Source organism: Rhinoderma darwinii, chromosome 13 (genome assembly GCF_050947455.1).
Source record: "Rhinoderma darwinii isolate aRhiDar2 chromosome 13, aRhiDar2.hap1, whole genome shotgun sequence".
Classification (NCBI taxonomy): Eukaryota; Metazoa; Chordata; class Amphibia; order Anura; family Rhinodermatidae; genus Rhinoderma; species Rhinoderma darwinii.
In genome coordinates, this window is record NC_134699.1 from 58,190,253 (window position 1) to 58,204,440 (window position 14,188).

A 14,188-nucleotide genomic window follows, 5' to 3' on the forward strand; every position below is an offset into this window, starting at 1 on the left:
CAGGGGGCAGGGTGGCATCACCTACAGGGGGCAGGGTGGCATCACCTACAGGTGGCAGGGTGGGTGGCATCACCTACAGGGGGCAGGGTGGGTGGCATCGCCTACAGGGGGCAGGGTGGCATCGCCTACAGGGGGCTGTGTGGCATCGCCTACAGGGGGCAGGGTGGCATCGCCTACAGGGGGCTGTGTGGCATCGCCTACAGGGGGCTGTGTGGCATCGCCTACAGGGGGCTGTGTGGCATCGCCTACAGGGGGCTGTGTGGCATCGCCTACAGGGGGCAGTGTGGCATCGCCTACAGGGGGCAGGGTGGCATCACCAACAGGGGGCTGTGTGGCATCACCTACAGGGGGCTGGGTGGCATTACCTACAGGGGGCTGGGTGGCATTACCTGCAGGGGGCTGGGTGGCATTACCTACAGGGGGCTGTGTGGCATCACCAACAGGGGGCTGGGTGGCATTACCTACCAGGGGGGCTGTGGCATTATCTACAAAGGGCTGTGTGTGGCAACAAATTTAAATGAAATTCATCCGATTTTAAAACGGACAGGGAAAAAAACGGATGCAAATCGGGTCCAAATCGGCCGGAAAAAACGGCAACTCGGCCCGGAACGGAATCGGAACGGATGCAAATCGGATGCAAACCGGCCGGGAAAATCGGCCAAAAACGGCCGATTTTCCCGGCCGACACTCGGACCCTGTCGTGTGAATGAGGCCTTAATGGGTAACTAAACTCTTAAAAAACTTTTGCTATGGCCCCATGCACACGAACGTAAAAACGCCCGTAATTGCGGCACGTTTTTACGAGCCCATGGACTTCTTTGGCCACGGGTACCTCCCCGTATGCTTACGGGAAGGTGCCCATTGCCGTTGAAAAATATAGAACATGTCCTATTTCAGGCCGTAATAACATCACGGGCAGGCCCATGGAAGTCTATGGGGCTCCCGTAATTACGGGTGACTGTGTGTGCACCCGTAATTACGGGAGCGTTGCTAGGCGACGTCAGTAAATAGTCACTGTCCAGGGTGCTGAAAGAGTTAAACGATCGGCAGTAACTGTTTCAGCACCCGGGACAGAAACTACCGATCACAATATACATCAACCTGTAAAAAAAAAAAAAAAAAAAGACGTTCATACTTACCCAGAACTCCCTGCTTCTTCCTCCAGTCCGGCCTCCTGTGATGACGTTTCAGCCCATGTGACCGCTGCAGCCAATCACAGGCCAATCACTGGCTGCAGCGGTCACATGGACTGCCGCGTCATCCAGGAAGGTCGGGCTGGATGTCGAAAGAGGGACGTGTCACCAAGGCAACGGCCATGTAAGTATGAATTTCTTTTACTTTTACTGCGGAAAAGTCTGTCCCTTTTCTCTATCCTGCACTGATAGAGAGAAGGGGCTGCCGATTAGTGCAGTGCAATTTTGCAACGAAAACGTGCCCGTAAATACGGGTGAAATACTGGTGACACCGGACCCGTAATTACGGGCACGGGTCCGTAAATACTGATGCAATACGGGTCGAATACGTGTGACCAAGGACCCGTATTTACGCCAGTATTTACGGGAGGAAAAAAATAAGTTCGTGTGCATGAGGCCTTAGTCATAGTGACATGTCAGAAGTCTGTTTGACTTCTCCCTGACAACGTGTTCGGCTGGAGATTCAGGTTGTCACCACTATGGAGGAGCAGAACATCATTGAGTTCTTCATGCAGAGGACGAGGTCTGGTCAGCGGCTGATGTTCAGGGGGGCGCAGATGGTAATCTGCGTCACCGGCCCCTTTCTTGGGGTACGCCCCTTGGACTCTACATTCGAGCTCTTCCTGACTTCTGTCATCTTTCTTATTTATATTCTTACGGTTTCCATGGACTTTCAGATATACATGAAGTTGTGAGCAGATACTTTCCAGCGTGTGGGACAAGATTTATCGAAGTCTCCATGGTCCTTGTCAGGTTACCCAAAAATATCGAACACAGTAAAAAGGGGTGTGGTTTTGTGGGCGTGGCTTAACACAGAGTGTGATTTGACACTTTAAGAAGAAAATAATGTCCTGTTGATGTTCTAGAGATGCTTGACAGCTCCAAGAAAACACGTCTGACTCCTCTCACCGATCAACAAGAAATGCTGAAACACGTCGCCAACACCCGGGAGATGAGCACAATGTAAAATGACGCAGCAGGTGATGATTATGATTATGATGCGTCCGGTTCTACGATTATGATGCGTCCGGTTCTACGATTACGATGCGTCCGGTTCTACGATTACGATGCGTCCGGTTCTACGATTACGATGCGTCCGGTCCTACGATTACGATGCGTCCGGTCCTACGATTACGATGCGTCCGGTCCTACGATTACGATGCGTCCGGTTCTACGATTACGATGCGTCCGGTTCTACGATTACGATGCGTCCGGTCCTACGATTACGATGCGTCCGGTTCTACGATTACGATGCGTCCGGTCCTACGATTACGATGCGTCCGGTTCTACGATTACGAGGCGTCCGGTTCTACGATTACGAGGCGTCCGGTTCTACGATTACGAGGCGTCCGGTTCTACGATTACGAGGCGTCCGGTTCGGATTACGATGCGTCCGGTTCTATGATTATGATGCGTCCGGTTCTATGATTATGATACCTCCGGTTTTATGTTTATGTTGCTGCAGGTTCTATGATCATGATACGTCCGGTTCTATGATTATGATGCGTCCGGTTCTATGATTATGATGCGTCCGGTTCTATGATTATGAAGTGTCCGGTTCTATAATTATGATACGTCCGGCTTTATGATTATGATACCTCCGGTTTTATGTTTATGTTGCTGCAGGTTCTATGATTATGATACGTCCGGTTCTATGATTATGATGCGTCCGGTTCTATAATTATGATACCTCCGGATTTATGATTATGATGCTGCAGGTTCTATGATTATGATACGTCAGGTTCTATGATTATGATTTGGCAGGGTTCTAGAAATTATCATCATAATGGGGTTCTAGATATTATGCTTATGATGCAACAGGTTCTAGGATTATGATGCGGCAAGGATCTAGGTTCCGTGATTATTTTCATTGCCTTTAGAGAAGAAATGAATTGGAATAAAAGGAAAATGAAGCTACTGTCCCGACCCGACGTCAACGTCCTGTACCCATCTGCTCCACAGGAAACACTGTGCGGATATCTACCTACAGGCATTAGAACAGTCAAGAGGAAAGTCTCAAAGTGTCCCTGTCACCTCTGTGAGAGGGCTGCCAGTCCTAGTGAAGAAGGAATAGCAGAGCGGAGTATAACTATTAACTCCTGCCAATCTACAAATATAAAGTGTCTCACCGATGTCACAACAGTATCGTCTGTACTCCAGATATACCAATGCCAGCCATAACAATGCCAGGTCAATCTTCACTCCTTTATATACACATTCCTAGTGCAATGATAGTGCACCTCTAAACAGTGCCACAGTGTCCCTGTAAACAGTGCCAGGGTGCTGATAATAACACTGCCAGATTGCCTTATAAACAGTGCCAGAGTGCCGATAATAATTGTGCCAGAGTGTCCCTATAAACAGTGCCAGATTGCCGATATGAACAGTGCCAGAGTGCCTGTGTAAACAGTGCCAGAGTGCCCGTGTAAACAGTGCCAGAGTGCCCGTGTAAACAGTGCCAGAGTGCCCATATAAACAGTGCCAGAGTGCCCCTATAAATGTGCTAGAGTGGCCTTATAAACAGTGCCAGGGTGCACCTATAAACAGTGCCAGAGTATTCCTGATAAGCAGTACCAGTGAACAAGTGACACAGTCCAACAATACCGCATGAATAGCGGCAGATTGTCCCTTTAAAAACATACCAGAATACCCCTATAAACAGTGCCAGAATGCTATCATAAACTATGCCAGAGGCCTCCTATAAACAGTGCCAGATCACTCCTATAAACATTACCAAAGCACCCTCTAAACAGTACCAGAGCACCCCTATATACAGTATCAGAGAGCAGGGGCTCTCTGGTACTGTATATAGGGGTGCTAGGAGAGCCCCTCTATGCAGTACCAGAGCGCACCTATAAACAGTGCCAGAGTGCCCTGATAAGCAGTGCCAGAGTGCTGATAATAACTGTGCCAGAGTGCCCTATAAACATTGCCAGAGTGCCGATAATAATTGTGCAAGGGTGCCCTGATAAACAGTGCCTAATTACTGATACAAATTCTGCCAGAGTGCCCACATAAACAGTGCCAGAAAGTCCCTATTTACAGTGCCAGAGGTTCCCCATTAATAGTGCCAGAGTGCCCCTATAAACAGTGCCAGAGTGCTCCTATAAACAGTGCCAGAGTGCCCCTATAAAGAGTGCCAGAGTATTCCTCATAGGCAGTACTAGTGGCCAGTATGCCCTATAAATAGTAGCAGTGTCCGTATAAAAAAAATGCCAGAGCACCCCTATAAACAGTGGCAGAATGGTATGATAAACAATGCCAGAATGACCTATAAACAGTGCCAGAGTGCCCCTATAGACAGTGCCAGGAAACCTCCATAAACAGTGCCAGAGTGCGCTGATAAACAGGACCAAAGCGCTCCTATAAACAGTACCAGAGCACTCTAAATAGTACCAGAGGATCCCTATATACAGTACCAGAGTGACCTCATAAGCAGTGTCAGAGTGCTGATTATAACTGTGCCATTGTGCCCCTATAATTAGTACCAGAGCACCCCTATAAACATGGTTAGCATGTAGTGCCCCCATTAGGAGTGTATGAGTTTAGTTCTGTTATAAGAGGGATTAGCGGAATAAATGCTGCACCGCTTATCTCAGTATAATCTGTGCATTCTGATATTTCCATGTACCGATTATAAATTTATTATTTACAGACACAAGTAGAAAAAACCCAGGAACATGAATTATACAAATAATATTTACATACATATAAGAAGGCACACTCCACTGACATATATATATACACACACACACATTACTGAATATCGGAGAAATTTGCCCCTCAGAACTCTTTATAATCTCATCCATTACCAGCGGGTACAATTAATGGTTTCTCCCCTCCCCCGTTCGCTAGAATTTCCGAACAACTGCGCTTATTATAACATTACAGTACAGTTTCTGATGAACTATGGGCACCACTGCCAGCCCCGATATACCTGTCCCATCACCTGCCCCATCCCCCATCTACTAATAATCCAGCAATAGAAGATCCGCCATGAAGTTCTTGCTCATTTCTCTGGACACGTGTCTGGCACTCATGATGCCCACATCAGACATGGCAGAGCAGGTTACTGCCAGGCAGGTGCCACCTGAAGATTCCATGACCTCTGACATCATGTGACCTGCACACGACCAACTGCCCTTTACTTTCAACTGTCGACGGCAGCGATCGGACTGGAGTCTACAGGTAGGAAGATATTGGAGAAAATGGCGTCCAATGGACATGGAGAAGACAGTGAGAAGAGAGAAGAAGAGAAGAGGAAGAGGAAGAGGGAGGAGGACAGCGTCACCGGATTCAAGAAGATCATGAAGAAGAGGAGAGGAGCCAAGGACAGAGGATTGGAGGATGAGGAGCCAAGACCTGGGAGCAGCGGAGACCCTGGAACATCCAGCCCCTATGCCAGGCTTACCATCAGCCGCTTCACCATCCACCAGGTCCTGGGTAGGGGCAGCTTTGGCAAAGTGAGTATAATATCTAAATATTACATTTTAAAGGGGCAGTAAACCTAAAGTTTCCATTTTATCTCCATCAATTGTTCTCTGCTATCACCATGTTATGCTGGATGGATGATGGGTGTAGTGTTCTTCTATGCGATGCCTGATCTGATGGCACCATTTAATGTATGTGCCAATATAATGTACTGGGAAACATTACAAATTATTTTCTGTTGTAGAATTGGGAAAAAAATATCAATTCATCCATTATTTTTTGGGTTTCGTTTTATTGGCGTTTATGGAGCAGTAAAAACAACATATGAACTTTATCCTGCGGATCAGTCCGAATACAACGATACCAAGTTTATATTGTTCCTTTTACTACATTTATAAAATAAAAACAATTTGTAAAAAAAAATTCTGTGGATAGGGGATACGTGTGTTTTATGGTGCAACCCCTTTTAACTGCCAGGAACAGCGAAATTGCTGTTCCTGGCCGTTAGAGCAGCGTGTCAGAAGCGGACACCTGCAGTGTATGGAGCGGGCTCAGCACGTGAGCACGCTCCATACATCATCCCCCTCCAGCTCCATGATGTGCGTGCACATCATGGGTCGGAAAGGGGTTAAAGAGGCTCTGTCACCAGATTTTGCAACCCCTATCTGCTATTGCAGCAGATCGGCGCTGCAATGTAGATTACAGTAACGTTTTTATTTTTAAAAAGCGAGCATTTTTGGCCAAGTTATGACCATTTTTGTATTTATGCAAATGAGGCTTGCAAAAGTCCAAGTGGGCGTGTTTAAAAGTAAAAGTCCAAGTGGGCGTGTATTATGTGCGTACATTGGGGCGTTTTTACTACTTTTACTAGCTGGGCGCTCTGATGAGAAGTATCATCCACTTCTCTTCACAACGTCCAGCTTCTGGCAGTGCAGACACACAGAGTGTTAGAGAGATCACGCTGTGACATCACTCACTTCCTTGACCCAGGTCCTGCATCGTGTCGGCCACATCGGCACCAGAGGCTACAGTTGATTCTGCAGCAGCATCAGCGTTTGCAGGTACCTGCAAACGCCGATGCTGCTGCAGAATCAACTGTAGCCTCTGGTGCCGATGTGTCCTCGCTCGTCTGACACGATGCAGGACCTGTGAGTGACGTCACAGCGTGATCTCTCGAGAACACGGCTGTGTCTGCACTGCCAGAAGCTGGGCGTTCGGAAGAGAAGCGGATGATACTTCTCATCAGAACGCCCAGCTAGTAAAAGTAGTAAACACGCCCCGATGTACGCACATAATACACGCCCACTTGGACTTTTGCAAGCCTCATTTGCATAAATCCAAAAATGGTCATAACTTGGCCAAAAATTCTCGTTTTTTAAAAAGAAAAACGTTACTGTAATCTACATTGCAGCGCCGATCTGCTGCAATAGCAGATAGGGAAGACTGAGAGGAAAAGAAGTCGTTACGCCACAAATAAAGTAGAAAAAATGACAAAATTTATTAGGACATACAATACACAATATTGGTACATAAAATTCAAAAATGGATCCGGATAAAAAAAGCAGTGTGGTGGCCACAAGAATGTTGGAAAATAGGATGTGGCGCCCACCATGAACACACAATCCTTGGCAAAAGATCACTGTCCAGTGGAGGTCACAGGTAACACAGTCTAACAAATATGGTGTCAGTATAGAAGTAAACTAATGATAAGAAACACACATGTTAAGAATTCACCGCAACACAGATCCAGCTCAATTAGCCCTGTTGCTTGTAAAGTTGCTAGAAAGTAGCACATTAGTGATCATGGTTTCTTTGCGCATTATAAAAGTAGACAAGCGGACCTGGACAAAAATATCAGAGTAGGACTAAAACTGCCAAAGACACGTTCAAGTATGTAATACCCATGTTGAGTCACAAAGGGTCTCTATCAAATATGGAGAGTATGTAGTTGGGCTTACCCATCAAGATGAATGTAGTGTGGCCCCGCACTGCAGCCTGAAAATATTGCACCCCGACGCGCGTTTCGCCAATATGGCTTCCTCAGGGGGTAGTCTACCCCCTGAGGAAGCCATATTGGCGAAACGCGCGTCGGGGCGCAATATTTTCAGGCTGCAGTGCGGGGCCACACTACATTCATCTTGATGGGTAAGCCCAACTACATACTCTCCATATTTGATAGAGACCCTTTGTGACTCAACATGGGTATTACATACTTGAACGTGTCTTTGGCAGTTTTAGTCCTACTCTGATATTTTTGTCCAGGTCCGCTTGTCTACTTTTATAATGCGCAAAGAAACCATGATCACTAATGTGCTACTTTCTAGCAACTTTACAAGCAACAGGGCTAATTGAGCTGGATCTGTGTTGCGGTGAATTCTTAACATGTGTGTTTCTTATCATTAGTTTACTTCTATACTGACACCATATTTGTTAGACTGTGTTACCTGTGACCTCCACTGGACAGTGATCTTTTGCCAAGGATTGTGTGTTCATGGTGGGCGCCACATCCTATTTTCCAACATTCTTGTGGCCACCACACTGCTTTTTTTATCCGGATCCATTTTTGAATTTTATGTACCAATATTGTGTATTGTATGTCCTAATAAATTTTGTCATTTTTTCTACTTTATTTGTGGCGTAACGACTTCTTTTCCTCTCAGTCTTTCATGATTACATGAAGTCTTGCTACATTATTTATATATAATGAGGCGCATTGGACACTTGCCTATGGCGCCTAACCTTTTACCTAACCTGGTAAGTCCTGATATTTAAATAGCAGATAGGGGTTGCAAAATCTGGTGACAGAGCCTCTTTAAGTAATGACGCGTTCATGGGGACCGGCGATGCCGGGTCCCTTGACTGCGGACTATAAGATGCAGGGACTTTTTAGCAAGATTTATTCTTGCTAAAAACTGAGTCTTATAGTCCGAAAAATACGGTATGCTTATTTTATATTTTTTATACATTAAGAAAAATAAGCTTTTAATATTTTATTTTGTTTATTAGTTTAAACATTTACTTTTTATTTTTTAGTCCCACTAGGAGACTTGAACTTGTGATCATTCGATTGCTGGTACAATACACTGTGATAGTTACATCTCACTCTATATTGAGTTTCTAGTCTCTATTGACCGCGGCATCTATGCGCTGAAATGTACATTTACATCAAATGTCGGTAAGAGGTTAAGACCTCTCCATACAGCACCCAACAGCAGACACTGCATTACTGCATTATGCCGGTAGCTCAGCTTTGTTCTGCTGTAGGGTCCTGGGCACTACCCGACTGACCCACCTCTCAGACCACTCCTGTTCCTTCTACTTCTCATAAAGATTCTCCATTTGTTTTCCTCAGGTGGTCCTGGCATCAGTCCCCGGCCGAAACACCTACATGGCCGTAAAAATTATCACCAAACGGGACAATGCGGACGAAATTATGAGAGAGCGGCGGATACTCCTGGCGGCCAGACACTGCCCGTTCCTATGCCACCTCTATGCCGCACATCAGTCTGAGGAACGGGCATATTTTATCACGGAGTATCTGTCCGGTGGCAGCCTGGAGGCTTTGATCAGGATGTGCGGCTGCTTGAACATCGGCAACGTAAGGCGAGTAAATAATCAGGAGACTGAGGGGGGTGGAAAGAAGAAAAGGTGAGGGCGGAGGTCAGATGAAGGACAATGCAGAGAATGCAGAATACAGGCTGCCATAATCAGCGCCTCTTCTCTGATAGAGACCATACACACTCCATCATAACATGATATTAGGGAATTGATAGAGGAAGATTTCATGACATTGAGACTCCGCTCTGTTCTCCCCATCAGATTCTACACAGCAGAGATGATATGTGGCCTCCAGTTCCTCCATGGACACAACATCGTCCACCGGTAAGCAGAACTTCCCCATTTTCTCCGTCTCCATTACATGCTATAAATAATGCACCCAGCTTTCCTACACTCCTGAGTGGCTATTCTGCTTGTAGGTGCAGTGATTCATCCCCCGTCTCCTGGATCACTGGGCGGATTTGTCATTCTCTCGTCTTATTTCTTTGCAGAGATCTAAAGCCGGAGAATATAATGTTGGATGCAGATGGCCACGTCCGTATCATCGACCTGGGACTGGCCCAAGATGGCGTCACCGCCTCCAATAAGATCAGTGGAGTGACGGGAACGTTGGATTACATGGCCCCCGAGGTGCTTCTTAGAAAAAAATACGGCACGGCAGTTGACTGGTGGAGCCTGGGGATTGTGGTGTCCAGGATGGCAGCAGGACGCTCCCCCTTTTACAGCGGCCCCGTCAGTCGAATGGCTTTCAAAGCCATCACCACCGCGAAGCCTAAATTTCCAACTTGGCTTAATCCTGACGTGAAACATCTGACCAAGAGACTGGTCCGTAAAAATTCTGAGAGGCGCCTCGGTGTGTGCGGAAACATCAGAGCGCATCCATTCTTCTCCACCATCGGCTGGGAGGAACTGCAGGAGAGGAGGGCACGGCCACCTTTTACACCATTTGTGCCCGTTCTGGAGAACCAACATCTGAAGTGGCCAGAGAATAACAAAGCCCTTCACCCCTTGGCCGGGTTCAGCTTCATGTCACCAAGCTGGACCTGATAAGATCTCAGGACAAGGGCCCAGAACTTCATGCCTCCTGACTCGTGCCTCATGTCTCTGCTGCTGTTTGTCACCTCGGCTGCCCAGACCATCATCTCTCTCCGAAACATCTTCATGCCGCACCTCTGCCATCTTGCTGCTGCACCAGGGCCTTGACTTGCCATCCTCCAATCCCGGGCTGGCATCTGACATCACTCCAGCCTGAAGATCCTCTACACCCCCCAGGAGCGGCCTGTGCTTAGTTTCCATCTGGAGAGATCAGGAATAATAGCCGCATGTTGTAGTCCTGGGGCCGGAGCGGCCATTATACCTGATCTCACCTCAGCACAGGCCAGGTAAGTAATGCACCCACATCACTAACATCACCCACATCACCTACATCACCACACTACATATTAAGTATAGACACCGCAGTACATAATAAGTATAGACACCACACTACATGATAAGTATAGACACCACACTACATGATAAGATTAGACACCGCACTACATAATATGTATAGACACCACACTACATGATAAGTATAGACACCCGCCTATAGACACATAGTACATTTAGATTAGACTTTAGCCTTTGATCCTGGGATTATTCTGATCGCCATATTTGGGGTCAGGAAGGAATTTTCCCCCCTTAATATGAGGACAATTGGCTCATTCCTCAAAGGGGGTTTTCGCCTTCCTCTGGATCAACACGGCCTTAAATAGGTTTAGGATTATAGAGTAATAAGTAGTAACACACAGAAGTAACATAATATAAATATAGAAAAATAATTTAACAAAAATAATTCTTAATTTAATACAATTTATAGTTTACACATATATAAATACAGTAGTTAATTAAAAATAATAATAAAAAAATAAATAAACTAAGAATTTTTCCCTATATTACACATCAGCCTTTGATCCTGGGATTTATGCCGACCGCCATATTTGGGGTCAGGAAGGAATTTTCCCCCCTAATATGAGGACAATTGGCTCATTCCTCAAAGGGGGTTTTCGCCTTCCTCTGGATCAACTCGGGCTTAAATAGGTTTAGGGAGATATATTAATAAGTAGAGAGACACATAAGTAACATAATAGAAATATAGAAAAATAATAATAAAAAAATAAAAAAAAAAGTGTTAATTTTTGTATTTTCCCCCATATTACACATCAGCCTTTGATCCTGGAATTTCTTCCGACCGCCATATTTGGGGTCAGGAAGGAATTTTCCCCCCTAATATGAGGACAATTGGCTCATTCCTCACAGGGGGTTTTCGCCTTCCTCTGGATCAACACGGCCTTTAGCTAGGTTTAGTATAATAGATAAATAGATGACACATACATATACACAGTATATAATAATAGTAGTCTTAATACTTATATAATAATTTCCTAATAATAAAATATAACCTTCCCTTATCTATAAATAAAATTCTCCTTTTACCCCCTTCATCTTTGTGCTTGTTTTTATTCCAATTGGACGTCTATGTAATAAATGTTGTATATTCTCCAGGTTTTACCCATTCAAAGGTATATGTCAGATGTAAAGCCCAAATGTGGTATTGTGAAAAGAGCCTTACAGGGGTTGTTAGCTTTTTATAATCCATTTTTCTTAGAGGGGCCCTGTAATCTGTGGAGAAACCCAGCTGCAAGTGTTTAATTTCCCTACAGCGTCTCTAAAGGGAAAATGAAGCATTCCACAATTCCAACAATTTTTTTGGGGTTATCTATGTAATGCCTGAACATGTTGGGTCCTCCTGGGCTTTGCAAACCACACAACAACTTTAATGGTTAAATTGTGTTAAACAATGTGAATAGTTTGTTACAATGTATCAGTGCAGGTGAGAGCTAGAGTCCAGACCATTTAGTTCATGGAGGATTATCTAGACTGGATACACTGAATGGGTCACAGTGAGGGAAGGTGGATCTGCTACAATGCTGCCCCCTGCAGTCAGGGCCATCACCTCATGGATACGTCACATCAGGGAGCAACATTCATGAAGAAGGAAAAACCCCTGTAGAGACGTCCACACCGGGAGATCCAATAGGAATGGTCTATACAAGGAGTCTTCATATCCGGTGGCATATTTATAGTCCATGCCACCCTGGGCACGGAGGATGAATACTCCCGGCAGCTCCTCCACCGGGTTTTGACATCATCAACTGTAGAAAGGAACCAAAAAACTAAATTTTAAACTGACACCAGGTGACATAACCGAAATCTGCACTTGGTGGAAACTTTACCAGTCCCTTACACACCAAGATACATTATACACAAGCTCAATGATGCTGTGACACACACGCTACGTTGGCCATTTGGAACATGTTATTAAACACAAGGATACACTACAGCATGTGTGTTTTCCAGGGCATATATAAAACAATGTACTTACCAATGCTCTTGCGGTCCCGTGTGCTGGCTTTAGCCCACTCATGGTTGAAGGGGGTCTGCGCTACCTCTTCCCATGCAACCTCCTTGCCCGTGCGGTCGTGGTAGGCCTCTCCTGGACCAGGCAGATTAGCTTCTCTACGTCACAGGCGCTAGGCATTCCAGCAGTTGTCGGTGTCCACAGCAAGCATGTGCCCAACAAGTGAGAATCTACTTCCTGGTGTATGCGTGTTTGGGCAAGTTTTGTCAACTCATTTCCATAGACTTAACAAGTCTTGCGTGAAAAACCTAGTTCGCACGGAAGTTCTTCCGTGTGGCATGCGTGGTTTTCACGCACCCATTGACTTCAATGGGTGCGTGATGCGTGAAATACGCAGAAAGAACGGACATGTCGTAAATTTTTCGCAACGGACCAACGCTGCGTAAAAATCACGCACATGTCTGCACGGCCCCATAGACTAATATAGATCCGTGCGTCGCGTGTGAAAGTCACGTGCGTTGCACAGACGTATATCCCTTTCGTCTGAATAAGCCCTAAGGCGGAATTCACACGACAGGGATTCCCGGCCGGGTGCCGGCCGTTCATAAATCGGCCGGCACCCGGCTGCATTAGGAATAATAGACCCCTAATGGGGCTATTCACACGACCGATTTTTTGACGGCCGGGAAAACCGCCCGTCATAAAATAGGACATGCTCTATTTTCAGCCGGGTGCCCGGCCGCCCGGCTCCCATAGAAGTCTATGGGGCCGGGTAATACACGGCCATCACCGGAATGTGTTCCGAGTGATGGCCGGGTCTACCGTCGCTCGCGCACTCTCTCTCCTCCTCCTCACAGTGCAGAGTGCATGTGAGGAGGAGGATCTTTTATTGCTCGCTGTAGGAGTCGGAATCCCCAATCCCCGGCTGGGGATTGGGGATTCCGCTACAGGAGAAGTGAGTGACTACACTGTCCATATATGGACACAGCGAAGTCACGCACTTCTGCAGCGGAATCCCCGACTCTATGGCCGGGGATGCCGCTACAGGAGAAGTGAGTGACTACACTGTCCATATATGGACACAGCGAAGTCACTCACTTCTGCAGCGGAATCCCCGACTCTATGGCCGGGGATTCCACTACAGGAGAAGTGAGTGACTACACTGTCCATATATGGACACAGCGAAGTCACGCACTTCTGCAGCGGAATCCCCGACTCTATGGCCGGGGATTCCGCTACAGGAGAAGTGAGTGACTACACTGTCCATATATGGACACAGCGAAGTCACGCACTTCTGCAGCGGAATCCCCGACTCTATGGCCGGGGATGCCGCTACAGGAGAAGTGAGTGACTACACTGTCCATATATGGACACAGCGAAGTGACTCACTTCTGCAGCGGAATCCCCGACTCTATGGCCGGGGATTCCGCTACAGGAGAAGTGAGTGACTACACTGTCCATATATGGACACAGCGAAGTCACTCACTTCTGCAGCGAAATCCCCGACTCTATGGCCAGGGATTCCGCTACAGGAGAAGTGAGTGACTACACTGTCCATATATGGACACAGTGACGTCACTCACTTCTGAAGCGGAATTCCCGACCT

The 14,188-nt window shown here is 46.5% G+C and overlaps 1 protein-coding gene across 1 annotated transcript; it reads left to right on the forward strand.

The window, feature by feature from the left end:
- Positions 1-5,350: 5,350 nt before the first annotated feature.
- LOC142665537 (protein kinase C delta type-like) lies at positions 5,351-11,652 on the forward strand. Its single transcript, XM_075845244.1, has 4 exons — positions 5,351-5,656; positions 8,977-9,272; positions 9,444-9,506; positions 9,674-11,652. The coding sequence occupies exons 1-4, from the start codon at positions 5,402-5,404 to the stop codon at positions 10,227-10,229; spliced, it is 1,170 nt and encodes a 389-aa protein (XP_075701359.1). The 5' UTR covers positions 5,351-5,401; the 3' UTR covers positions 10,230-11,652.
- The last annotated feature ends 2,536 nt before the right edge of the window (positions 11,653-14,188 follow it).

Bases quoted from the DNA above. Each gene is read 5' to 3' on its own strand.
- LOC142665537 (XM_075845244.1), top strand. From the start codon at position 5,402: ATGGCGTCCAATGGACATGGAGAAGACAGTGAGAAGAGAGAAGAAGAG. The intron at 9,273-9,443 runs GTGAGGGCGGAG...TCTCCCCATCAG, and splicing joins GGGGGTGGAAAGAAGAAAAG to ATTCTACACAGCAGAGATGA. The intron at 9,507-9,673 runs GTAAGCAGAACT...ATTTCTTTGCAG, and splicing joins GGACACAACATCGTCCACCG to AGATCTAAAGCCGGAGAATA.